This window comes from Lytechinus variegatus, chromosome 10 (assembly GCF_018143015.1).
Source record: "Lytechinus variegatus isolate NC3 chromosome 10, Lvar_3.0, whole genome shotgun sequence".
NCBI lineage: Eukaryota > Metazoa > Echinodermata > Echinoidea > Temnopleuroida > Toxopneustidae > Lytechinus > Lytechinus variegatus.
Genome location: NC_054749.1, coordinates 11,370,084 through 11,397,590, shown reverse-complemented (window position 1 = coordinate 11,397,590; position 27,507 = coordinate 11,370,084). Strand labels below are relative to the sequence as shown.

The following is a 27,507-nucleotide window of genomic DNA, read 5'->3' as shown; positions in this document are numbered from 1 at the left end:
GCCCCGGCCATTGCCATTGTACATCAATACTCTTTGGGCCAGTGGCGGCTATTTTAGATATCAAAATACAGCAATGTTCCAATATTTGACATAATAAATGATATATCTCATTAGTAATGATGATTTGCATATATTACTTCGTTCATACATCGCGATTTTTGCCGTTTAGTGCTCATTTTTGTGAAAACTAGTTTTCCCTATTCATATTGTACATGATAGTGTATACAATGGCCTATGGCGGCCATTTTGAATATCAGGAAAATAAATATTTTGTCAAAAAATAATTTTTAAGATTGTATTTCACTCCTGCCACACAATTTCATGCATTTCACAGCCAATGTGAGGACAATTTTATGAGTTTCATGGGTAATTTGCATATTTTGGCGGCCATATTGGATTTTGCCAATTTGCGGAAAATGCTCAAGGTTACACGAGTGGCATCATTCAGATTCGTAATCAGCACCCTCGAATTGACAAGAAACCATAAAAAAATATTGTATATATAAAAAAACAAGGTTTGGTAAATTTTCTATGGGGCCTATCCTGGACTATTAAGGTTGTATAAATGTATAGCAGACATGGATCACATTATATAAAACTTGTTGTAATAACAAATTTTCAATAATAGTTAAAAGCTACTGAAAAACTTCTGTCTGATTGGCTTTTGTTAAATTCTTATAGATTTTTTATAGATATTGTGCATTTGTTATTAAACAGGGCCCATGAGTACATTCATTACAAGAAGTCTCGCCTGCATAGCAGAGCAAGACTAGGCGCCGCTTTTTTCCGACGGCAGCATCATCGTCAACATTGAAATCTTAACCAAGGTTCAGTTTTTGAAATGTCATCATAACTCACAAGGTGGATAGACCTAGTACATGAAACTTGGACATAATGGTAATCAAGTATGACTGAACATCCTGCTTGAGTTTCAGGTCACATGACCAAGGTCAAAGGTAATTTAGGGTCAATGAACTTAGACCATGTTCGGGTTATTTGAGGAATTGTCATCATAACTTTGAAATTTAAGGATTTAGTTCATGAAAAGTAGACATAAAAGCAATCAAGTATCCTTGAACATCCTGCGCAAGTTTCAGGTCACATGACCAAGGTCAAAGGTCAAATTAGGGTCAACAAACTCTGGCAATGATGGGGGTATTTGTGGAATTGTCATCATAACTTTAAAAGTCTATGGATATAGTTCATGAAACTTGGACATAAGAGCAGCAATGTATCCCTGAATACCCTGTGTGCATTTCAGGAACATGGCCAAGATCAAAGGTCATTTAAAGGTCAATGAACTCTGGCCGTGTTGGGAGTATGTGTCGAATTGGCATCATAACTAAGGAAGTTTATGGATCCAGCTCATGAAACATCGACATAAGGATAATCAAGTATGAATGATTGTTTTGCACATGTCTTAGGTCACTTGACCATGGTCAAAGGTCATTTTGGGTCAATGGACATTGTGCTTTATTATCATATTAGTGTTTTCTTTTGTGAATAATATTCATTAGCTATTTTCAAAGGAAGCACTGCTGCTATATCGCATTGCATAATGCAGGCAAGACTGCCTGAGGCGTTGCACTTGTTTATATGTTATTCTTTTATATTTTAAATTTTAAACAACCAACTTGAATCATGCTTAGGAACTGGCAATACATAGATTAACCCATTACTTACTGGAACCACATAATCTCTGTAGATAGCCTATCGAAATTACAAAATTCAATTCACAATAAACAGTGCATAGTTGTAAATATGCCCCTCAAACCTGTTTGCTGTGATAACCGTGTGTTTTTCAAAGATTCATCTTATTTGCAAATGTTTCTTTTTTATTGTTTTTTATACACATCACTTTCATCAAGGAACATGGAATGTGATGTTTAGAACACAAAAGAATAGATTGCAGAATACATTAAGGGCATAATTACTAAAACTGTTCACTTTTTCAGTTGTTCATAGCTGATAAATCTTTATATTGAAAAATGTAACACTTAACAATGTGTAGTTTAAAGGAGACTCTTGGCCAAGTGCATAAAAACGTATAGTGTAATAGTTAAATAGAATGCAAGCCAAGTTTTTGAGTATTTTATTTTAAATCTTTTTGACTGATAATTAGAACTTCACACAATAAAAAAGCATGTTATTTAAGCCGGTCATTCTAACAACAGGTTGTTTTAACTGTTTTGTAATTGTTTAAACTTTTTAAACAAATTGTTGAAAAAGTTTAAACAGTTGTTTAAAAAGTATAAACATTTTTTAAGAAGTTTAAACAGTAGTTGTTAGAGCGACGGGCTTATACAACGTGCTTAAAATTTTAAACAGCGTTTTTACAGTGCAGAAGCCATTTTTTTGTTTTCCTAATTATGGCAACTGTTAAGGCATGAAGAAGCATGCATTTTTTTTGCATGAGAGAACAAACATAAGTTTGCTTGCTTAGGAATCTGTAGAAATGTAGTGCTATTAAAAGTAAGCTTGTGTCCAAAATGCAGTGCTGCAAAGCTAGGCTTTATGCAAGGCATCAAATTACAAACATAAAAGATTAATATCATACATCTGAACGATCTTCAAACCTATAAATTTGATATACAACTTGACATGATTATTCCCATAAAACATTTTACAAGACAACAGTTGAACTATTTCATATAGTCAAATTTTCTCTATTCAAAAGATTAAGTTAGGGTTAAATTTGGTGGATAAGCTCATTTTTTATCGACAATCTGAATATTCTGTATTATCAATGATGTGAAAAGATAGATCAGGAATGTCCTCATTCATTATTTTTAACGGTCAAGGATGATCTGTATATTTAAAATGTGAAGCACTTGGAAACAAATTAATAAGCATCATATTTAACTATTATTATTACTAGCTCTGTGTATTGATAAACATCTTATTTACTAGTATACAATAAAAACAAAATAGTCGCTTTGGAAAAGGAATTACAGCAAGTCATTAATGCTTGATTTAAATAAGTTTGTGTTACTGAACAAACCCTTTAATCAAAATATGGAAAATGATTTTATACTGATTGTACATGTAAAAGTGTACATGTATTTTTTTTCAAGTTTGCTGTTTTTATAATGTATATCTGATATATTTCCTTGTATGTGTTTATTAATCAACTTTTATACATCATCAGTATCTGAATAATATTTAGTAAGAAACTTGTCTGTTTTGTTGTGAACGGTAGGATGGCGAGTGGTATATGTTTAGACTGTATTGCATGTTTTACGTGTATGGTATTACTAATTACATCCTACAATTACAATGTTGAAAATTCTTTTAAAAGTAGACCATATAACAAATTCATAATATAAATGTATATATGGATATTGAGGTGGGTAGTTAATGATACATTGGTATATTGTAAAACCAAGAACTTTGACACTTAACTCTTCTTAATTTTCATTTGTCCACTATATTGTTCCATTGCCATTTTAAATCACTAGTCCCTATGAATCACATGTATATAAAGTTAGTAGGTCGATATGTTGTTAACTCCGAATATCTTGTAGATGTACATGTATCTTATTTAATTTCATTCTCTTTTGTACATTATTTCCATATCTATACATTATCAGTATTTATGTATTTTTCTTCTTTAAGATTATTTCAATATTAGTTTTTTTTCATTCTAATACAGATTATGTTATCTGATTTGACCTACAGCCTTTATTTTGTATTATTTCCTTTTGTTTTATTTTCCCCTTTCTTGCATGAAACAGGTTACCTCCTCCAACCCTGAAATGTCTTTATCTCGAGGAGATAAAAAGTCAGAAAAGGTATATATTTGTTTTCCAAACTGAACATATACATCATCACACCAACATATACACCATCTCACCACTGTAGATTAAACGGTTCATTTTTTATTGCTACTTTTTCATTAATCCGTCTTCTTCAAGTGGTTTCTACACCTTTTTTCATGAAGTGATTTCAGTAAAACTTAATCGGGGTACATTATTTTATTGATTATAGCTATTTCTTAATGATACTAACATTACTCACATTAGCTCATTCGGGAAAAATGTGTGTGGGAAACTCATGCACCCTGACTATTAATATGCTTTGATAAAAGCTGGAAAAAAATATAAGTAAAGATTTGATGAAATCCATGAAAGAATAACAGTTTTTTTTCTTAATTTGAATTTGTGGTTTCATATGCAAACAGAAGCTCTGTATGCCATGTAATATATTTTTCCATTTTTTGAATTGTTCGTGGTGACTGAAATTTGTTTTCTTAGAAGCAGGTAGTGTCTGAAATAATAATGAATGTACAAATAAAGTAATTTTCATATGAAAAATGGGATGTTACACCAAAAAAAAAATTTCTATCAAAACCTATTTCATGCCAGGGTGAACTTTCTCGTTTAAAAAGGATGCATTTAGACCAATAAACTCAGATGACCTTATGTACAGTAATGCGGATCTACTTTCAATTTGTAAGAACCATTAATCTGGGGAGAAACTTCAACAAAAGTGAGGTTTACAGGGCACTTGAAACAAAATACCCAGCTTTTAAAAAATGATTTGTGTGTCTAAATATATGGATCCTATCCATAAACGTGTGATATTGTTTACAAGCCATTGATGAACCAGAGTTGATATTCCAGTGAAGTAATCATAGTACTTCAATTCTAAGATATGATAAACAACATCTGCAAGATTAATTGGAAGTCTTATAAATATTGTATATTACATATACTCCATTATACATATATATTCCTTGTTCATTTGTATGTTATTCTGATTCAAATTTAAATTTCAATGTGTGGTAAAATACTTATTATTAATTTATACCCTTTCAAAAACGTTCCCTGTTGGTTTTTCTACACTATACTTGCTTTTCTTCTTGGTATTATTTCATCTATAATTTCAAATATCCTTTGTGTTTCGACTTTTCATTTATATCATCTTTTTACTTTCTTGTTCATATTTCTGGGTAGGATCTGTCTCCTGCTGATGTGATATTGGCATTGAGTCCACATCGACATAAATTAACGGTACATTCAACGTTTCACACTCATTGCATGAACACACATTCATATCGTGCATCTTGGCATATTTTGGCAGATCATATACACTTTAGCTATTAGCAGATTGCTATCATATTTTTTTATATCATGCTGATCAACATTTATAATCACATGCCTAATTATAGCCTGGTCCAGTACCAAAGTAACAGTCTATTTAAATGCATTTATTGCACATAGATTGACTATATCATTCAGTTATTATTTGTTTTATTGCGGGGAAATTTTTTTAACTGGTCCAGTACCAAAGTAACAGTCTATTTAAATGCATTTATTGCACATAGATTGACAATATCATTCAGTTATTATTTGTTTTATTGCGGGTAAAATTTTGAACACATGTGATTTCTTACACGATATTGTTTGACACTCTTTATATCAAGTGTAGATTTGTCTTGTTCTTTGGTGTTTTAGATGACTTACACCATAGCTGCATGTAGCATACATCAAGCATTGCATCCTCCTAAACCATGCAGCCCCTCCCCTCCCCCCCCCCCTCCCGCTCCCTCTAATCTTGCCCTCCCTTTGACCCTCCTTTGAGGTCATCTACAAACTTGCATAGGTTTTTTTTTAATTACTGCATTTTACATTTTATCAATAAGGTATTTTATTATGCTAATCGTGCAAAAATCTAGACATTTTACTCCACAATACGGAATGAAAGCTACAAGTTTGTGAGCTCTTGGATAAAAGTATTCTGTAGTGTTCTTTAATAATTTACTTTAAATCAAAACAATATACAAAGTACTTTCTTGTATATTTCATGCTATTCCTTCAGTTGTTTTTTTTTGTTGGCAATTTGTCCTTTATCAATTTGTGTTCCTTCTTTTCCATTTTGAAATGAAATTGGTTTAAAGTATTCTTATTGAAAACATTCATTAAAACATGAATTATTCATGCAGTCACAAAAAGAAAAGTATTAAAGGACAAGTCCACCCCAACAAAAACTTGATTTGAATAAAAAAAGAAAAATTCAACAAGCATAACACTGAAAATTTCATCAAAATCGGATGTAAAATAAGAAAGTTATGGCATTTTAAAATTTCGCTTATTTTCAACAAAATAGTTATATGAACGAGCCAGTTACATCCAAATGAGAGAGTTGATGACATCACCCACTCACTATTTCTTTTGTATTTTATCATATAAAATATGAAATATTTTGATTTTCTCGTCATTGTCATGTGAAATGAAGTTTCATTCCTCCCTGAACACGTGGAATTCCATTATTTTTAACATTTTGTGCTTCAGGAAATGAGGTCCTAATCATCAAATTCGTAAAAATTGAAATATTGTATAATTCAAACAATAAAAAACAAAAGAAATAGTGAGTGAGTGACGTCATCGACTCTCTCATTTGGATGTAACTGGCTCGTTCATATAACTATTTTGTTGAAAGTAAGCAAAATTTTGAAATGTCATAACTTTCTTATTTTACATCCGATTTTGATGAAATTTTCAGCATTGTGCTTGTCTAATTTTTCTCTATTGATTTAAATCATCATTTTACTGAGGTGGACTTGACCTTTAAGTAATTAAATACTAACTGCATTCATGAATTTTGCCTCTACACCTAATTACTATCAATATCATACACGAAATCATGTTTTATAAAGCACTTTTATATCTGATGTGATTAGAAAAACTTTATAATTGCTAATAAAATAGCACATATATCTCTTCCTGACACACTCTTAACCAAATTAGATAAATCAGGTTTAAAATGAAGACCAAGATATATTCTAAAGAAAACAGATAAACAACAGATAAAATGAATGCACTTGACATTGCACATATATATTGTATAAAAGTCAAGTATTTAATTTTAGCGAGGATAGGAACTTCTATACATAGATAATGATACTGATTTTCATTGACCTGTAATTCATGCTATGCCCAACAGGAATTACATTGTATGCAATTCAATGGATAAATTTTTTGCAAACCCAGTTGTAAACCGAATGAATGGCCTGCTTTCTGAAACAAGATTGTGAATGATATTTATTTCTAGTAGTTAAGAAAAACACCCCCTTCCACCAAAAAACCCCATAAATAAATAATGAATTTAAGGGTAAATGAATGAAAAATAATCTTATGAAAAGGTCTTTAGTGTTTTAATGAAAAGACTGGTAAAAGAATGTCCAAGTATTTTGATATCTACACAATGATTTTAATAATAATTATAATAATAATAATACACAATTCAGTAATGTATTATTACTCTTTCAGCAACATTTATAACAATATTTCAAAATGTCTACACATTTCATTTCATGATGTTACAATTTATCCTTCATTTTTAACCTAATGTATTTATTTGTTTACCTTTGCTTGAGAGAGTGAGTACTCTTTTTTCTCCATTTCTGTTATTTAAACTAATCCCTGTTTTGTTCTTTTGTTTCCTCTTTTTTTCAATTAAATATTACATCTATTTATTCTAAAAGAATAAGAGATCAAGTATACAGTTAATCGATAAATCAAACACAGTCATTTAATTTGTTCATTGCAAACTTATATATTTCTCCACATTTGAATTTATTATATTTCACTTATAACACATATTTAATCTGTTTAACATTTCAACAGCATGTGATGTTTATGATAGATGTGTATTGCTTTCATAAATGAATAATGCATTAAATCAGATTCATGCATGGTGCCCATTCCTAAATGATAGCATATTGTCATTGTTGCTTTATGCTTTTTAGATAGAAAAGTAGCGCCGTACATTATTGCATGTCTGAGACACGAGTCAAGTGTCATGTTAGGAATGCCCTTTAGAATTCACAGTTCTATGGGTTATTTTGTCATCCAGCTATTAACAATAGACCGTGATAAATGAAGGAAGTATAGCATCTGTTGATTTACCAGTTCGCATCAGGGTTATAATCTTTAAAACTTATGTCAGTTGTACTGTCAAAACTTTCTACATGCTGGGAATAAGTTTGGGCAATAAAACAAAAAAAATCATATTTGTAAAATTCCTAAATATTTGAAAAATGAACCCATTAAAATTCTATTTGATTCAATTCATTAAAAAAGGAGAAAGAATTCACATGAGAAAATTAGCTAATAAACAAAAATTTACGAAAATACTGTAATTTATATTTCTTTACTTACATGTAATTAAGGCCTTTATGAGACTTAAGTCTTTCCCGGCAATAAAATTGATGTAGTCAGAATAAAAGTAATGCTGTATTTCTCTGTCTGGATTACGGGTCTTAAGATTTTACAACCTTACCCATGATGATGACTCCCTTAATACTCTGTTCTCATCCTCATCCTTGAAATATGAGGCCCATCTCCCAAATCTAGGGCCAATTGCATACAAAAATTGTTATACTAACATATTTGCACAGACAGTTTAAAACTTCTAAAACCTTTCAATTTCATTGGCCGATGGTGAACTTTCTATGGAAATTGTGCAAAGTTATTATAGCAAGTCTTTATGAACAACACTCAAGACTATTTCCCATCATAGAGGAGAAATCTAAAGCTCCTTGTATCTACATTGTACACAGCAAAAACTGAGGTGTTAACCAGTGTACATAGAGGACCACACCAGTTATTTTACACCGGTGTTAAATTGGTGGTGTTAGTTTTACACCTAGAGGTGTTATTACAACACCTATGGTTGTTACATTTACACTCTTTGGTGTTATGTTCAATCTCTAGGGTGATATTTTAACACCTCAGGGTGTGGTCCTCTATCAACACCAATTGGTGTCAGTTTTAACACCACAGATTTTACAGGGTGGTATGTCTAGAAAAAGTACTGTACATATTAGAAGAGCATAATGTGACCGGGTTGATAAAACCTTGTATCTCAAAATGTAAGAAGTTTGACGGCAGCTTCGAAAAGGCTGTTTTTCAGAATATAGCAATGGTGGCATTGTCATATTATCTGAAAACAGTCTCCTGGTAGCTGTGAAGAACTCTTTTAAGGCAAAAGAAGGTTAATTATTACACTAGAATCCAGTTTATTCTGAGCTGTCATTAAAATATCTAAATTTTGAGCTATGAGGATTTATCAGCCGAGCCACGATAGATAATCTTTGATATATCACAGGATGGAGAAAGCCATCTTCCTGATACTACGTATGTCTGATAGGCCTATCATGTTATAACCCCATTCTAATGGTGTTGGTAATACACAATGCATTCGCTCAGCATGTCTAACATAGCATGTGCATGAGGATCATATTCATCCTTTAAATATTTTTCTTAGTCCCAGATTTTAACCCATACTGAAATTTATATATATAAATATATATATCATATTTTTTTGTATATATATATTATATTTTTTGTATATACATGTATCTTAATACAGAGGAGTGAGGGAAAGATGCTTTGTGTCGATGAGTGCACTAAAAAAATCACTTAAAAATCTACTTTCAGCTGATCAGATGCATTTATTTCAGTATCATATGTTTTCATGTTTGAAGCCATTCAGATATGAATCACTCAGAGTAGAACAAGATTTATGATCAGCAGACTTTATGTAATACCACTGGAAACTGTCTGTTGGTAAATTTATTATCCCACTTTCCCTGGCCTGATAGTTGCTTGTGGCTAAGCAGGTTTGGCCTGAGAAATTCTTGCTTGAACACCGAGTTTGCCCCCCCCCCAAGTTGTCTCTATTACAGGTATTTCTAGTGTCTTTCACAGAGTCTGATATTAGCAAATGATAATACACTCCCGATAAAACTGATGCCCACATGACTTTTACACTCATTTTAGCTTGTCCTTACAAATAACTTTTGTCTAACCAGGGTGTGCCAGTCCCACTCTGCTCATCTGCAGGGGGAGCATTTCATGAAATGTTTTGTGAGTGATCTTCACTGACAAATTAGCTCTAAGAGCCAATCGGGTGCAAGGATTTCAGTAGCTTATAACATCAGTCAGTGACTATTTGTTTCATAACATGCTCCCCAGGCAATGACCAAGACAGAGAACAGGGTCCTGTTTGATGAAGACTTGTTTTGATAACAAATGGCAAAATTTCTGTCGCAAATCTACTATCAGCCACTCAGATTGCAGGATTTCAGTAGCTTTTAACTGCCATTCTAATTTTTTTCAATAACAAATATTATTAAACAGTCCCCTAAACCTTGATATTTTATTCACAATCCTCACTGCATTAATGAATGTATTAATGTCTTTTCTTTTTTTAAGAAAAAGAGGTATCCATTTTAATCATGATTTGTTTTCTCTCCCGATAGAGCGACAATCCCAGCACGCACCTGGTGGTCAAGCAGCCAGTCAGCAGGGTCAAATCGCTACCAGATAACTTCCAGTTTGCTCCCGATAAACAAAATCAGACATTGCCAAATGGTGAGTAAGCTTTTTTGTCAAAGGTCTGATAGTACAGTTCATGTACTTACATGTAGATGTATATCTTTGTGGTATTGGCGGTAAATTATGACACCATTCTCATTGCCGTCTTAAAACTACAGCTTATTGGAATAGAGCTTAGTAGAAACTAGTCTAACATGTAATGAGAATGCTCAAATTGGTCTTGTAAGCGATCTTTGAAACCGGTTTGGAAAACCACCTCTCAATGGAATTTTTAACGATTGCCTCGTTATACTGATTTTAGTGGAAGTGAAGACACAACTAATTTTCAGGAAGCAATATTCACACATTTTGAGTGTGCTGCTCTGCATACCGTGTGAAGAATGCCTACGGTGCAGTTTCAGATTCCATGTGAAAAACCGTCACCCACCGAGAGCATTCCCATAGCAACAAGACCGCTTTACATGAAGTGGTAATGAAAACCACTTTCGGGTGATCAGATGAGAACGCTACCAAAGCAATCTTCCAAACTGGTTTCCTGAACCGGTTTCCATGCAGTAAACTAGTTTTAGAATGTATAGTGAGAATGGGGTCTATGACTTAAATTCAAACATATTTTCAGATGAGTGCAGTATCTAACACATCTCCTTGGTTAAATCTTGCTCAGGAGACGTGAAGCTTGCTCCTGTTTTGCCATCAATAAGTTAACATGTTATGGATGATATATGTGCTTTGCAGTTGAGCTTGAATTTCAGTCACTTTTAACCTTTGTAAAACAACCCCTGGTTGGTATGCTGTTCTCCAAGCTTAAAAATGTTTTCTGTTTGTTTTTCTTCCTGTGTACTTGTGGTCTTTGAAGATGCAAATGATGAGGATGAGGAGAAGACTGATGGAGACCAAATCCTGCCCGTTCCCCAGCTATACCTGAAGCCCAAAGAGCAGAGGATTGCTGGTCAACAATCCTCATCAGCTGATAGCATCTCGGCACCGGAGGCCCCTAAGGATACCTCCAGTCTAGGCCTCAGCAAGTCATCGCTTAGCGCCAGTGGTGGTGGTGGACTCGGTTGTGGACTGATGGTGCCTGGTCGGGACAATGAGAGAGAAGGAAGCCCAAACCCCCAGAGGAAGTTTGCGGCGCGTCAGCTGAACCCTGTGGACAATACCCTTGGAGGTGACCTGGGTGCCAGTGGTTATGATGCTGTACCGGCAGGAGGTGTAGGGAGTGGGGAGGAGGTACCCTTGCAGGAATGGAGGGTACCGCCTGTAGTGATATCGTCGACATCCAGTGAAGATGACTCTCAGAGAAAAGGTGCCAAAGCCTTACCGGAAAGTCCTGCCAAAAAGGGAGTCAGGAACAGGACATCGCCCGGGCGTAAGAACTCTGCAAAGAAACCTAATCATACCGGATCAAAGGGTAATAACGGCAACGAGAACAAGAATCGATCGGACTCCTTGCTGAGTGTAGAGTCTGGCTGTTCAAGTGACAATGATTCGTTGCTCAGCTCACCTCAAATTAGACAACGTAAGTCTCGGCGAAAGAACACTCCCGCTTCAAACTCGTCATCATGCTCGAACAGTCCCAAATCTGGGCGGAGTCTTGGTGCAAGCAACGAAGAGAGCGGGCTAAGGACTCCATCCCCATTGATTGGAAAGGGTCACAGTAACCCGTTACTATGGGAACCAAATGGACAAACAAATAACAGTCCGAGACTGGGAAACGGAACACAGAATGGTAGATCCACTCCGCCCGCTATTCATGTAGATTCAACGCAAGACAAATCTAAGAGTAATCACGATCACCGAGTATGATGAATGGTTTGCGTTAGCTATGTACATGTCCTTCTTATTCATTTTCAATAAGTTGAGAAAATTCAATAGATTTATCACTTGTGCTCTTCAGTTCAGCATGTTTTTAATATGTAACATGTGCTATAAGTGTGTGACTTTGTTAGAAAAAAAAGAATGAAAAAATGACTAGTTTACGTCTTCAATATTGTTAATGTGAGGCCTAATTTTTATCATGAGTTCCATTATTTTTTGATATATTTCACTTAATAATTTGTTTTATATGTTTGCAGGTGTATAGGAAGACAAGGCAAATGATACAATATTTTGCAATGTTAATTATTCTAGAGGTATTCACCAAGCAATGGATTTCACCAAAGTATTTTACACTTCTGTTATTATTGTAAGGTTGTGTTAAGTTAAGTGCTTCAAATGTATCGAAAGTAAGGTAAAACGTTTCCATTTAGATGGAAAAGATGATTATGTACATTCTACTTGTGATACACCTGAAGTAATATTATGTCTTGTACAGATTTGATAATACTGTTTTTTAGGAAGAAGAAGAAGTTTTAGTCAGTTTGATCAAATGTACATCGCCCATCATTATGAAGAGTTAATTTTTGTCAATGTCAGCTATGGAATGCCAATGATGTCATAATTTGTCAGCTGCAAATATTTTTTACTGGGGAAACACTGATGAGAAATACATGTACAGTTAGTATTTAAATCAGTGGCACATATCAAGTGCTTGTCATCTTTTAAGAACACAGTATTCTCAGATGTGGGCATCGTACTTGATGAATTGTGACATTGTTGTTTTAAAATACAGTAGTTGAATGGTTTGAATTATTGCTCTCATAAGAAATGGCCTCTTGAAATTTTGATTGCTGAATGATATAGCATTGGCACAATAGATTTCATTCTTGATATCATTTTTCTCTTCACTTTCATTTTTTTTAAATGAATATATCTGCACAACAGACTTGATGTTTTGATGATTTTCATTGGAAATCCACTATCAAGGGTTTCATTACTTTAATTGAACAATGTATAATTCATCTGAGAAAAATCTACATTGACTTTACTTTTGCTGAAGTCTTTTCATCATGAAGTAGTGAGTTTGACTTGCTTTGCATTTTCAAAGTGTAGGAAACTACTAATTTCAATGTGTTACAACTCGGCACTTACATACAACTCAATGCAGACAACTCTACGTATGCCCACCTAAAGTTAATCACATTTTTCATGATTTTTTTGTCATTTTTTATATGCAAAGAAGCAAAGCTAGTTGGATGATATGAAGCAATAAAGTCTTGTCTAACAAGATTTCTCAACTTTTATATGCGAATGATGCTTGTGTATTAGTGTTAACTACTTGTGTAATATATGTGACAATCAAACTGGTTTTGGTAAAGAAAAGGCAATGAAGAATAAGCATGCTGCTGACATATTTTGTGAGATTGTATTTATAATTTTAAAAGATTGGAAAATATTATTGTAAATTGATTGAATATTCATGTTTGAAATGAATTTAAAAGATTACGAAGTGGACTGGTGCCACCTTTCCTATTTATCTCGAGAATATTTATTGATGATATTGTTAATATTTTTGCTTGTTATCAAATCCAAATTACTATTAAATGAAAAGAAATGCATAATTACGAGTTTTAAATCATTTTATGATACTCCGTTTGGGAGATAAATATAGAATGATGCTTCAACTCCTGAGAGTGCATTGCTGTACTACTTAAAAGCGAATGCTGCTATTTAATGCAACTCATTACTGTATTGTCCCCTTTACAGTGAACCAACTTCATAAGATATCCCAAATTAAATCATTTAGTGCCATCATTTGTTTTCATGCATTGGTCTGATTTATTAAACTAAACTTCACATTTCTATTCTAATTACAGTTTTAATCAATAATTTCTGTATAGGGTTCTAATTATTCTTCTGATAGCCCATCTTATTTTTGCATTTGTTCCAAAATCAGCATACTTGCTTTCTTACTCGTTTCAATTAGGACTTTTTAATGATATCAATTGACTCCTGGTAGTGCAATTCAAATGATTGCTTTTCTTTAATATGGAAAAAAGAAACAAATATTTTTGCTAGAAATGTCTAAAGATTTATGATTTACCTTTGACTTTGATGGGCAGATTTATAGAAATTGCATTTTCGCAAGACTTCATTTCACAATTCACAATTTGTACTTAAACTTAATGATAAGTTTTATTACTCTTGTATTCTATTTATTTATTCAAGCTCACACAAAGACGTTTCGATGCAAAGACGCATTATTCAAAGATGAATAATGAAAAGATTATGATTTAAATTCACTGTAGCATTCGATAATGTTGCCTTACTAGCTAAAAGATATCAATCTGATATTTGTTTTAGTAGAGTCATATATGCTCATGATCAATAATGTTTTAATAGATTTGATAGATTATCTATTAATGCAACATTAATTAACAAAATAAAAACCTTAAAGCATTCTGTTCCTTCTTTGTCTCTTATGTTTGAATTCCTCATTACCATTAAGATTTCACATATGTGCTTTAAATACAGCTTTCTATGTACATGTATATTGTGTAGGTGCTTTTCATACTACTGAGTGTATTTTATATATATTGTATTGCTACATTTGAACGTCAAAGACGTAGGATCTATAAAAGTAAAATAGTATCAAATTTTCCATCCATTTTAGTAAGGATATTAAATTCCCTGTAGTAAGGCCAATATCTTGTAGGTAAAAATTCATCTAAAGCTTGGCAAAAATTTATAAAAATTCAGTACACCTTTTCTTGTGATTTTACCTCTTATCAAATGCATTGCTCTTCACTAGATGAGTCTTAAAGGGCTACAACAAGCTGAAAATAAAATGATCTAAACATATCAAGTAAAATCAGAATAAAAAAATATGTTGAAATTTCCATCAAATTAGGACAAGGAACAATTAAGTTATGACATTTTATAAAGTTCCATGTGTGCATTTTTTGGGGAAGCAGTTCTATATGCATGTATTCATGAACTAAAGCAAGCTGGTGATATCTCAACTTACCGGGTATTCTTCTTTATTCTGTAATATGAAATTATTTTTGGCTACTAGCTAATTCAGTGTGTAATATAATCATTGCTGCAACTTATTTTCTTACAAGGAAGACATAGCACATGCTGGGCATGTATAAAAACATGAATTAATTACAATTTTATATGATAACATAAGAAAAAGGAAAGTGGGAATGTGACAACATCAACCCGACTATTGCATAATCATGTTGACACGCATAAATTTCTTTTTCCGAAATACATGTACATGTATTGCTAAATCTCAATTCCAAAACCTTTTTTTCTTTTTATTCATTATCAGATTTTGATGAAGTTCTTAGCATTTAACTCATTGAATATAGTCTGTTTATTCAGATATAATTTACGTTCATCCCAGAGTACCCTTTAAGATGAATCAGGGAGCTATTATAGATCGTAGTATCTTTGTCATATCATGGACAGATTAAAATAGTAGAATAAAACGGTCTCAACGTACTTATTATTCATGAAATAGAGACCAGGGTCCCGTTAAGATTGATCCGATCAATCGCAACTATGGAAAGCCAGCAACGGCAACATCTAAAATACATGTTCAAAATATTTTGTAGATGCGATGTATATTCATATATTTACTGTTTTCTTGACAATTCAGTATGCTTCTCTTTGTTTTCAAAGGACATTGAGCAAATTTTCTAAAGAAAAGTTTTGACATTGACAGATTTCCATATACTTGGGATTGATTTGATCAATTGTAACTCTTTGTAAGATGGGGCCCAGTTTTAACTTCTTGTGGTATATTTAAAGGTATATCATGACCTTAAAAAAGGTAGTTAGAAATGTCAAGTTATCACATCTTATATTGATAAACTGTAATGGTATTTCAAAGTGTGCACATATTTTTCTCTGTAGAAATCATGTAGCATATTTAGAAGTCAGAAACTTTCTATGAAAGGTATTCTTGACTTCGCAATTCATATTCCACCATATTCTGAAGTGGAATTTAATTCATATTTCCTTTTAAAAATGACCAAATTCTTTTTTTTTAAATCTTTGACAGGTTAAACTTTGAACAAATAATTATATCAAGATTATTTTATTTCTTTTATTTGATGAGTAGGAGTGGACTTTTGGTATTAGAGCAATGATGTGCAATTAAATTTGGTCTTTCTTCAAGCTTCTATCGTACTAAAACCAAATTCTGCTTTTATCTGCTGCAATCCAGATCCTTATTGAGCTTTGGTTAAGGCCTGGTCACACCGCCCGAGCGTTGTTGGAGCGGTCGTGGAGCGGTGGGAAGAGATGGTCGAATTTCGCTCACAAAATTTGGGAAAAAATCGAAAACAAATATAGAAAAAATAAAACAATCGAAATCGAAATGGTGAACGGTAGCGAGCGGTGATGATTTTTTTCTCTCCGCTCCAACAACGCTCGGGCGGTGTGACCAGGCCTTAAAGCAATGTCATTTCTGTTTTTTAAATATAAGTAAGTAAATACTTGGCATGTATGTAATTGATTATAATAATACAAAATTGTGAACATTTTGTTTACAATTTACACTTAGTTTACAAGCGCAGTCTCCAATTTGACATTATTTCGGTGGATTCACAATATGGTTCATCATCTATCTGCAGCTAACAGGCCAAATATCTGACTTCAGGGTCGACATCGGGCAGCGCATGGTGCTAGTGTACAGTAATATGACTGACTCTTCAAAAATGAAGAACGATTTGGAAGAATTTATCAAAAACGGTCTAAATTTCCCAAATAAATATGTAGGCAAATTTCTCTCCCACCTCTGGTAAACAGCATACATGCAAGCTGGTTGAGCCGCGTCGGCCAGCGCAGCATTCGCATGCATGCACTTAGCACGCAACAGATATCGACTTTTTTCCATGAGGCATAGTGGATTTAGACCTGTCTGATTCAACAAATAGATGGTGCACGGTATTGTGAACCTTTACAGGTTGACATATCAGGCCAGATAATTAGCTTTGGGGGGGGGGCAGGGATTGAAGATTTTACGTTGGAGATTATAATTTAGTAATGAAAAGGAAGCATTAAGTACATGTATACAAAATCTTTTGTAGCTTTCAGATATGAATAACTTTACTCTGTCAGATTAGTGATTAAAGGGGCTGTTATATAAAGGCGAAGAAAATCTGTAATTTTTATTTTAGTGTCAAATTTCCTCAAGGATCCAGCTGATGCATTTGTAAAATACTATTTTTTTAAAAATCAGACCAATATATTTCATATTGAATTTTCACCTGAACTGAATTCTAGCTTTATATCTCAGTTTTGATATTTCATTCTTTTCTTTTTGCACATTTTGTATTGATTGTTATCTGCATTGTAATGTATTTCCAAAGCTCATATTATAGACTATCAAAATGCATTTGTGGTGCTTTTTCTCTATTCATGTTTACACATGTAGCATTTAAGCATGGATGCGCTATAGTGAATGATATCTCCCTTTTATGTCTTTATGGAGACTTCCCCTACTTGCCATTGTTCATGTTGATATTAAAATTCACTGAATATCGGGTACTGTTTTAAAGCATTTCAATCAAGTTATTAGTTACTAAAAGTGTCTTCATGATTTTGTATCAATAAAATACAAATTAAACCTCCATATTAAGTCAAGTAGGGCTTGATGAAGACCTGAATATAGAAATGGGAACATTGTCTTTATAACACTCAAGTTTATTTGTGAGAAGGTAAGGTTAAGTCATAGAGAATATGTAGGCCTATGTATTATTCAATAAATAAAATTTCTTTATGTTGCTACAAGAACTATGCCTCTAATGAGATTTGAATGGAATTTAAATCTTCCCTGTTTTTCTCTGAAGGTTGGTAGCACTACCAATTATTATTACCAATGAGTCTGTGGATCTCTGTAATGTTGTCATTACAAAGTTATTAAAGTGGCAAAGATTAATTGTTCCTATAATGGTATACAATTGCACTTTGTATTATCAAGTGGAGATGTTTAAGAGCTTTTTTCTGCAATTATGTAGGCTTTTAATGCCTTTATTCAAATCAGGTGACGTACACGTTACAAAAAAAAAGAAGAAAAAAATATTAGAAATGGAAAGACAATGCAAAGTACTTCAAAATGTTAATATTCAGGGTAAATTTCTTCACTATCTTATTACATTTCACTAGATTTGATATAGTAGTTGTCTTTGCCATTGAAATATCTACCTTTATGTATGTCATTGCAAAAAAAAGTTTCTACATCTATTTTAGGAAAGGGAGACAAAGGGAAATTGTAATACATTGACTCTGTGCATTGATCATGTTTTTATGATAATCATTTTGTATATTATATCTGTAGCATTACAACTCAAGGAATGTCAACATTTAGAGAATTAAACTCGGCTGATTTATATATATATATCTACATTGTAGAGGATATGATTGTAAGCATCAAATTTTTCATCTTCACCTGCATCACGGTGAGATTGTTCTTTTTTTATCTGTATGATTATGTGTCCATTGCACCAAATGATTGATACAATGAATTTCACGTTTGTAAAGAGTTTTAAATCAAAGTAGTGTATCGATACTGAAAAAAAAGACTGAATTGTAACCTGCCTGGTTTGTAGAAACTTGATGTGTACATGTTTGGTGAAATTGAAGGTTAAAAAAAAGTGAGAACTTTGAATAAATGAAACCATGGAAGCTTTTTGTAATGAAAGTCACAATAGACACAAAGTGTGAATGGAATCCTTTGTCCGACTCTCAAGGCCCCGTCACATCGTTCCGTGCAAGCCTTGCACGTGACTCGCCAACTATTTTTGCTACTCCTAGGTCGCCCACATTGGCAATATTTTGGTGGTGATTTTTCACCTGATTGCTAAAAAACCATGAATGCTTGTAAGCAAGCAACGAGAGGACCGACGGCTTAAGGTCCTCTCCGAAGGACCTGGTACTGAGGATTAATGCCTTACCAAAGGGCACTAGCGCACCAAGTGGGAATCGAACCCGGGTCACCGGAAAAAGAATCTCCCGCTCTACCGACTGAGCTATCGCGCCTCCTCTCGCATGTATCTCACACCCAATTCTGATTTGCACAAAGAGATGTTTTAAACAAGCTCAAAACGTTTTTTTTTGGGTGAGTTGCGGGCAATCACCCGCACGGCTTGCAAGGAACGATGTGACAGGCCTTTTTTTTCAATGTTTGTTTTTTTGTACGCTCTAGGGATTATTCCATTTCAAATTGCATTTAATCTCATCTTATCACAACCACTCACACATGAAATATTTGATTCCACATCCAGTGCTCTTTTTTTCCAATTATTTTATTCAGACTTTATTAACTAAGAACACCATTATTTGTACAATTAACACTTGGAAAATACATTTGTTCTTTACAAATTCTATGAAAATTTCAATACTTAATTGAAATATGTAGGTCGTCTCTTGTAAAGGAAACCAAATTATCATTTTCATACAATTGACTGTTTTCCAATTTGTGTGGTAACCCAACTGAATTTCAATCCCTGCTTAGCCACATGCTTTATCATTATGTATGAAAAATATTGTAATTGAACTGATCTGAATGTGAATGGATATTTGGAAGTGAAATAATTACGCAAGTTACAGTTATTATCTTTTAAGATTTGACATTCTTCCTTTCGTCAATTACTAAATGTTAATGAAAATTAGAAAATACACAAATTCCATGATTTCAGTCAAAAAGCTGCTTTTTTAGAAGCACAAGCAGCTCCTCCCTCAAGAACAGTGGCCACTACACGTAGCAAACACAAAAATTGTGCATCTTATTATATACATGTATACACAATAAAGTTGTACTAATAAGTGTTTATGTACTCACATTTGTACATCCATGTTCAAAATAAGAAATCAATTATACAGAGTATGTGCTTTATGTCACAAAAATATATATGTACAGAGACAAATATAGAGTTAACAGAACATTTCATTCATAATTGGGCATCCAAGTTGTTAGCCTGCGTGCAATTACATTCTCATAAATCTCACTGATTTTGATTTCATATGACCAAATCATTGTAAGAATAAACTACAGTAATCTCGGGCTTGCAGTTCAATACAATATAATGAAATTTGAATTTTTGAACAAAAATAAACAAAAATATGTCTTACACTATCTGAAGTGGTAACAAATTTGCCCACTTATGATTTGATTAGTGGCTGACTGAGAGGCAAGTTGATTGAACTTGCAAATGAGGAGAACAATGACCATGTTTTATGAAACGGACTACAAGGGGTAATGTTAAAAGTATGAAGCTGATCGAGCTTTAATTCTGACTAATCCAGAATAAGGTGTTTCTTTAGAGTTTTCATAGCCATTCTATTGTATTCATCCCCCTAAAATGGTCTGCAGAAAATTAGCAATAAGCGTTCTTTTAAAAAAATACACTAGTTGATCAATGAAGTTCAATACACTGTAATTTCAAGATCTGACGTTGTGAAAAAGTGTTTTCACAAAACATAATCCCAAAACTCCTAGTCATAATACATGGTGAGTTTTCTAGACATTTGGTAAACTTGACATCAAATGGACATAAATTTTATACATTTTTTTCTGTCCTATCAACAGAAAATATCTTCCTTTCCAACCTTACACTCAACATGAATAATGAAACCATTTTTCTGTTCTGTAAATCATGCACATCCTCATTTGTCATGCAAATCTCAACTTGATTAAATTCAGAAAAGGGAAATTTTAGGTGGAAATGAGGCAACATGCACATTTAAAGAATAAATAATAAATATCAACTTACATACATGTATTTTTAATTTTTGCCCACAACAAAAAGGGAAATCAAGTGGGGGGATGGGTTGACGAATCAAGATGCTTGGTTGAATAATTTTAGAATTCATGCAAACTTTGAATTTTTCTAAAAATAAGGAATCTAGCAACATGGAATTGGGAAATTATAAACCACTACAGCATCTCAAATTGTATCACACTGTATAAACCACTGTACATACAACTGTACAACTGTCCATTTAAAAAAAAATGTATTAAGAATGTATATTTCAAACTAATTTCAACGGTATTTTTCATCTATATAATTACTTCTAGAAAACAGATTATTCCTTCCAAATTGGAAATTAACATTTTAAATTTATTGTCATTTATTAGAATATTAGCACCAAACTTTACATTTATTGGTCATGGTCATGGGTGGTCCATTTTGGATTACAGACAACAATGGAACAAGGTCAGATGAAGCTTTGAGGATTAGTCTTTAAATGGACCCAAATCTAATAAATATATTCTTCAACAGAGATTTTCTCCAAAAGCATGATATGGTTCCTTGTCATGTGATTTCAAAGATGGTGGCCCAAATGACGGAGTCGAGAATTATTTTTCACAAGAGCCATATGTAAAAGAATGTGCAATGTATTTGTTCATAAATACAGGAGGTAAATAAGCCTGCATATTGCTGCAAGGATTAGAAAGCAACAACTGCAGACCTGCCAACCTCTGGGAATTGAAAAAGTGTATTCTGTGATAAAATAAGTGTATTTCACAATAAAATGTGTGGCGCACTCGCTTATCGCGGCTCTCAAGCTGCATGTAAGCTAAAATGCCCGCTGCTCTTGCAGATGAAAAAAAAAAAATTAAACATGTGTATATATCACCCTGGGTTTGACAAAACTATTTAAAAAAAACAGTTGCCTGAAATTACATTGATCTAATAACCATATTTGTGGAAGTTTTATGAAATAGAGATGATTTTTCTCAATAAATTACGATTTTGTGAAAAACAAAAATGTATTTTTTAAAAGAAACAACGTACTGCCGTATTTTGGTAGCAAAAACGTACTAAATACACCAAAAACGTACTGGTTGGCAGGTCTGCAACTGGCCCATCTGATCTCTACATGTCTGTAGTGTTTTTTTTTTTCTAAATTATATATTTTCTACTTTTATGAAATCGACTCGCAGTGTGAATACACTTTGCCAATCTTATACAAATACATATCCTCATATGCTATTTTACTCTGCAATATCAGGGGGGCGTTTCATGAAAGGACTTGTCGGACGTTTTATCCGACAAGTCCCATTTTATCCGACAGTTACCATAGTAACAGTACCTCTCAGCCAATCAACATCAGAGAAAGATGTCGGATCTGACAACTTGTCGGATGAAAATGTTGATGAAACACTCCCCAGTCAGCATTGTATGACCCTTTAACACTCTCCAAAAAAAGAGCAATAGACAGAACAATATATTCCGAGGACTGAATCAATTGCTCTTTGTTGTCTATGAAGTATTAAAAGTGAAAAAAATAGCTGGTATTGTACATTAAGTTCAAATTGGTGAAGATTTGGCCCAGAAAACAAATTAAACCTCTGCATTAATTCTATGTACATCAAGCATGGACCATCAAATTACGATATTATTATATGAATAATTAAAATAAAAAAGAATGTTCTACAAATTAACTTCAAATGAAAAGAAAAATCAGCAAATCACATTATAAATACAGTCAATATTACTTACAATACCTCACTTTAAACTGTTCCTAAAGTAATGTACACAGGATTGGTATGTTGCATTGGAAACTAAGGATACAGAGGGGGGGGGGGGTGAACTAATATACAAACTACACATCAGCCATACAGAGAAAGCCTTCCTGGAAGGAAAAATATAAACATTAATTGGCATAAATATGAAAGATGAATAAAGGAATCAAGGTCTATTTACATGTGGTCTCTTACTTGAGAGCCTTCATTTTTTGGATGAAGAACTTCTCCAAGACGTCGGCACACTGGTAGTATGGTGTGTCTGTTGGGTTGTAGAAGCGGCAGTTGTCAAAGATCTTGCCGATGTCGGCAGCAAAGTCACTCAGCTTGACGTAATGCTTGTTCTTCAGGCGGTCCTCCACCGTTGAGAGGTCTGTAGTAGTGAAAGGAAATCATATTTCATTATTGAGTCTGATCATTAATTGCTGGAAGATGGTTACCATGTATAATTTTTTTTTCGATATTTCACGCAAAAGAAGGGGATCAGATTAGGTATTACATTTCATTTTCTATTTTTTTTCATAGTTTGTAAAACTCAAAACTGATTTTATTCATTTGAACCGGTTCACCTATCCATCCATCTATTCTTCTTTTCACTAATTAATAATTCACTTGATTATTCACTCACTCACTCACTCACTCACCATCCATCCCTCATTTGAGTCAATTTTACTCACTTTTATTCAATATTTCATATTCGCTCACTCACTCACCATCCATCCCTCATATGAGTCAATTTCACTCACTCACTTTATTCAATATATATTTTTTTTAATTTTCATCATTTTTCAAAATTAAGTTCTAGGGTGGATGGAAGGGATAAATGGTATTTTGGTATCCTTCAAATTAAACAGTTACAATTATCGACCTCATTCAATCCCCTTGTTGAGATCTCAATGCATATGAAATGCAACACCTGCAAACTCAATATTAAAAGACACTATACCAGTCTTACCCATGGGGTCTTTGATGACATCATAGTAATCCGGTGCGTCTAATTCGCTCACTGGTTCCAAGAAAGGCCAAGCCATCTTGTGACTCTGTAACAGACAAACAATCATTGGAAAAGAATGAAGGTGAAAGTCAATTAGTCTCCATTCATTGCAAGACAAATAAAAAATACATGTTCCAATAAATTCATTATTTTTTGGCACTTTTTTGTTTAAAATGTAAAAATTCATGTTTTCACCCAAAATTAGCATTCTACTAGCAATTTAAAGTGGGTATAAGGCAAAAGCATGCACAAATATAAGCAATTTTTTGAAAATTGTTCTTTTCAGTCTTGTAGTTTATATCTGGCTCTATGCGCAAGCAAATTTTTGCAGCGATTGCGCATTCAGCGGCAAAGATCTGAGGTGGGGGGGGGGGGGTTAAATAGACCCTCCCCCCAGTTTATCCTGGTATGAAATAGTCCAGTTAAATTAGGATTAAGGGTTTCAATCATATTGTCTTGAAGCAAATAATCTCTGCAATTGGGTGTGGATCAATAGTAAAGGTTTCAAATGTAATTATGCCTAATTTATTATTGGACAGTGAAGAATGGCTCTTTGGCATTCAACCCTGGTGAGATAATGGGTAGCTGGCAGGAATTAATTCCTTGAAATGCCGTGCTCGTAAGAATTGCTCTGCTAACACAAAGGCAATTATGCTGCAGTACTTTACTAAAAGACTTCTGAGAAAGGACAAGTATAATTATCATCATAATGAAAACCTGATAGAACTCACCTGGAGTTGTCTAAGCATCTTCTTGAGATGGTCATAGTCCTTGCCAGTCAAGGTCTTCTGTTTAGCCAGGTTTTGAATGGTTGTTGTCTTGCACCCTGGACAGATGTAGTTATCAATACCTTCTGCTTCCTCCTGGGAAATACCAACGCAGTGGCCATGGAACCAATCGTTGCATCGGTCGCAACCAATGTAGAACCTAAAACGACAAGGTGGGCGATTCAACAAAATGTCTCTGGAGTTCTTTTCCTATCACTGGACTCAAACAAGAATGGAAATCGGTAGGGAGAGGTCTGGGCCCCGTCTTACAAAGAGTTACGATTGATCCCATCAACCTCAAATGTATGGAAATCCATCAGTGTCATATTTGTTTTTCTACAGGAAATTTTGTCCTGTGTAAACAAAGAGAAGCACAATAACTTCTCAAGAAGGAACAGCATATCTAGAAAATATTTTGAACAGGCATTTTAAGATGTTGGTGTTGCTGACTCTATAGTTGATTGGTTGATTGTCTCAATCTTTCTAAGACTGGGCCCTGGTATCAATATGGGCAAACCTACCCCTCCCTCTATAATGGGATCTATCTGTTCTGTCTGTATATGCCTTGGACTTCTGGTTCATTAAAAAGGGGAACATGCTTGCTTTCACATTATCGTGGTTCTGGTGATTATTGAAGTGGGGGGTAGAAATGTACAGGAAAAAAAAAAATTTTTTAAATGTATCTGAGAGATCTATTAATACATTTTGAGCTTCCCTTTTCTAAAACAGGCCCCCTGTACATGAATTAATTTGATGTTAAATGATACAATGCAGACATTTTCAAAGGACAGCTCAAATAGACATATTTTTCTGGGTTAGCAGCAACACCAAAAAATCAGTTGAGACTTGCGACAATGAATGCAGGTAATGACTCACTGTGCTTCGTCATATGGCTGTTTACAGATGCAGTAGAGTTCCTCCTCGACTTCTTGCTTCTTGGTCTTGCATTCGTCACACACGTATTCCTTGAGGCTCGCAGCTGTCTTCTCGGAGACCTTGACACAGGTGCCATGGAACCAGTTCTGACAAACATCACAACCAATGTAAAACCTGAAGAAGAGAGGAAATATGGTAAAACCCAAGCCACTAAACAAAATTGAGGTCAACAGGGGAATCCAGCCTTGGTCATATGTTGTGTTTGAAAAGAGAAAAATGAATAAAACAGTATGAAAGTTATGGCTGTTTTTAAATTAAGATACCTAAGAATATGTAGATTTGAAATTGGCAACTGGATGAGTAAATTATGACAAGAGGCAAGGACAACTTTCCCATAGGCCATGTACTTTATTATCTGTGATTCGTAGTTTTCTCTTAAGTACCCATTCCCCTAAGGCAGTAATCTTAATATAGCCGAGGTAGTTTGTTTGACGTCCTCATGAAAGAATAATATATTTTGAAGTAAAACTTTTGAAAAAAATGTCATTCTAGCCATTCATTTATTGAAGTACATGGAAGAGTAGTCCTTGCCTTACATCAATATGACATCACATTAGTGGCCAATTTGAAGTCTCCATGGGTGAAGTGATTACGAATATTCACAACTTTAAAAAAATTCATAACTTTTTTATTGCATGTCCAATATTATTTCAAACTTTCACATATCAACTTGTCTGATTTTCCCTTTTCCATTTAACAAAAGTTTTTATTTGGGTTGGATTCCCATTTAATGGCCTTATCTGCATATTTCTGATTGACAACCTGAATAGGGAAATACATTAGACAGTGTGTAGTATCAACTTTGCAAAAACTAATTAACAAGAAAGTAAACATTATAAAAATATATGCAGCCATAATTGAACATATTAACGTGTTGAACATGATATGATTCATTGAAATACACATTCTTCACAGACCAGAGCTAAGGGCCACACAGGCCAGGTTTAGGACTCAAGAGGTTCAGATTGGTATTCACATGTACTATAACTATACAAAGTTAACATGAAGAATTTAGGGATTTGGCCATAAATCTCAGTGGACATACTGCCACGGACCTGTTGCTTTCGCGACAACCAGCCTATGTTATGCTCCAAGAATTATGTATCGCATGGACAAAGAATGTTAATACCATGACCATATAAAGTGTTATTCAGGGGCCGCGGAAAATGGGAGGGGGCGATTTCAGCTTCGGTTAAGATTTTGATGTCGATTCCCCCAACATGGTCTAGGTTCTTTGACCCAAAATGACTTTTGACCTGGGTTATGTGACCTCACACTCTGGCATGATGTTCAGTAATACTTGATAACAATTATGTCCTAGTTTCATAAACTACATGTAGGCCCATATACTTTTGAAGTTATGATGACATTTCAAAAACTTAACTTTTGGTTAAGATTTGATGTTGACAACGCCGCTGCCGTCGAAAAAGCCGCACCTATAGGTATCGCCTCTGCTTTTCAGGCGAGACAATAATTGATACCTTGTTCAGAAGCTACAAACCTGGTTTCATCATAGGGTGTCTTGCATATACAGAAGAGCTGAGTGTCTCCTGCAGCAGCACCTGTAGCAGCATCCGCTGGCTTAGGTAAAGCAGTCGGACCTTCCTGCATGGTCTCTCTGATGAGCCTTGAGGCTTCTTCACGCTCTTTAATCTCCGCTTCAGCCTTTGCCTTCTTGGCAGCATGGACTGCCTTGGACTTCTTACTCGCATTCATCTTCTTCTGGGCCCTGGCCTTGGCAATCTTCTTCCTAGCAGCAGTGGCCGCTGATGTCTTCTGGACGTTGACCGACCTGGAAGCGCCGCCGGCGTCATCGGTCTTGACCTTCTTAGGTTTGATCAAGCCTTTCGATTCCTTCTCTCTCCTCTTCTCGGCCCACCTCTCTCTCCTGACCTCATTCTGTGAGAATTACAAATATTTTCATTGCTTGCAATATTAAATGATTTAAAAGTTGGATTATGACAAATCAATCAAAAAGTGTAAAACAAATGTTCTGAATCCTTGATAAGGGGAAATGAAGGAAGACACTAATCTTTCACAATAATTCCAATAAAAACCATTCAAAATAGTGCTGCAAGTCAGGCGGCATGTTCGGGTTCGGTTCGG

General features: G+C 34.0%; 2 protein-coding genes across 13 annotated transcripts in view; one reads left to right on the top strand and one right to left on the bottom strand.

Moving 5' to 3' along the window:
• Positions 1-15,763, top strand: part of LOC121422981 (voltage-dependent T-type calcium channel subunit alpha-1I-like) — a 143,971-nt gene extending 128,208 nt beyond the window's left edge. For 9 of the 12 annotated variants that reach the window (XM_041618239.1, XM_041618238.1, XM_041618243.1 and 6 more), the window contains 4 exons: positions 3,735-3,791; positions 4,956-5,012; positions 10,268-10,379; positions 11,200-15,763. In XM_041618239.1, coding sequence (XP_041474173.1) covers positions 3,735-3,791; positions 4,956-5,012; positions 10,268-10,379; positions 11,200-12,149 — 1,176 coding nt within the window. In that variant the 3' untranslated portion in view covers positions 12,150-15,763. The remainder of the gene's footprint in view (positions 1-3,734; positions 3,792-4,955; positions 5,013-10,267; positions 10,380-11,199) is intronic. The other 3 variants (XM_041618245.1, XM_041618240.1, XM_041618246.1) reach the window with 2 other exon arrangements.
• Positions 15,764-22,273: 6,510 nt separating this feature from the next.
• Positions 22,274-27,507, bottom strand: part of LOC121422469 (nucleosome-remodeling factor subunit BPTF-like) — a 50,964-nt gene continuing 45,730 nt past the window's right edge. Inside the window, exons 16-20 of the mRNA XM_041617539.1 lie at positions 26,903-27,300; positions 25,342-25,515; positions 24,430-24,625; positions 23,660-23,744; positions 22,274-23,077 (exon numbers count right to left, since the gene is read on the bottom strand). Coding sequence (XP_041473473.1) covers positions 22,896-23,077; positions 23,660-23,744; positions 24,430-24,625; positions 25,342-25,515; positions 26,903-27,300 — 1,035 coding nt within the window. The 3' untranslated portion in view covers positions 22,274-22,895. The remainder of the gene's footprint in view (positions 23,078-23,659; positions 23,745-24,429; positions 24,626-25,341; positions 25,516-26,902; positions 27,301-27,507) is intronic.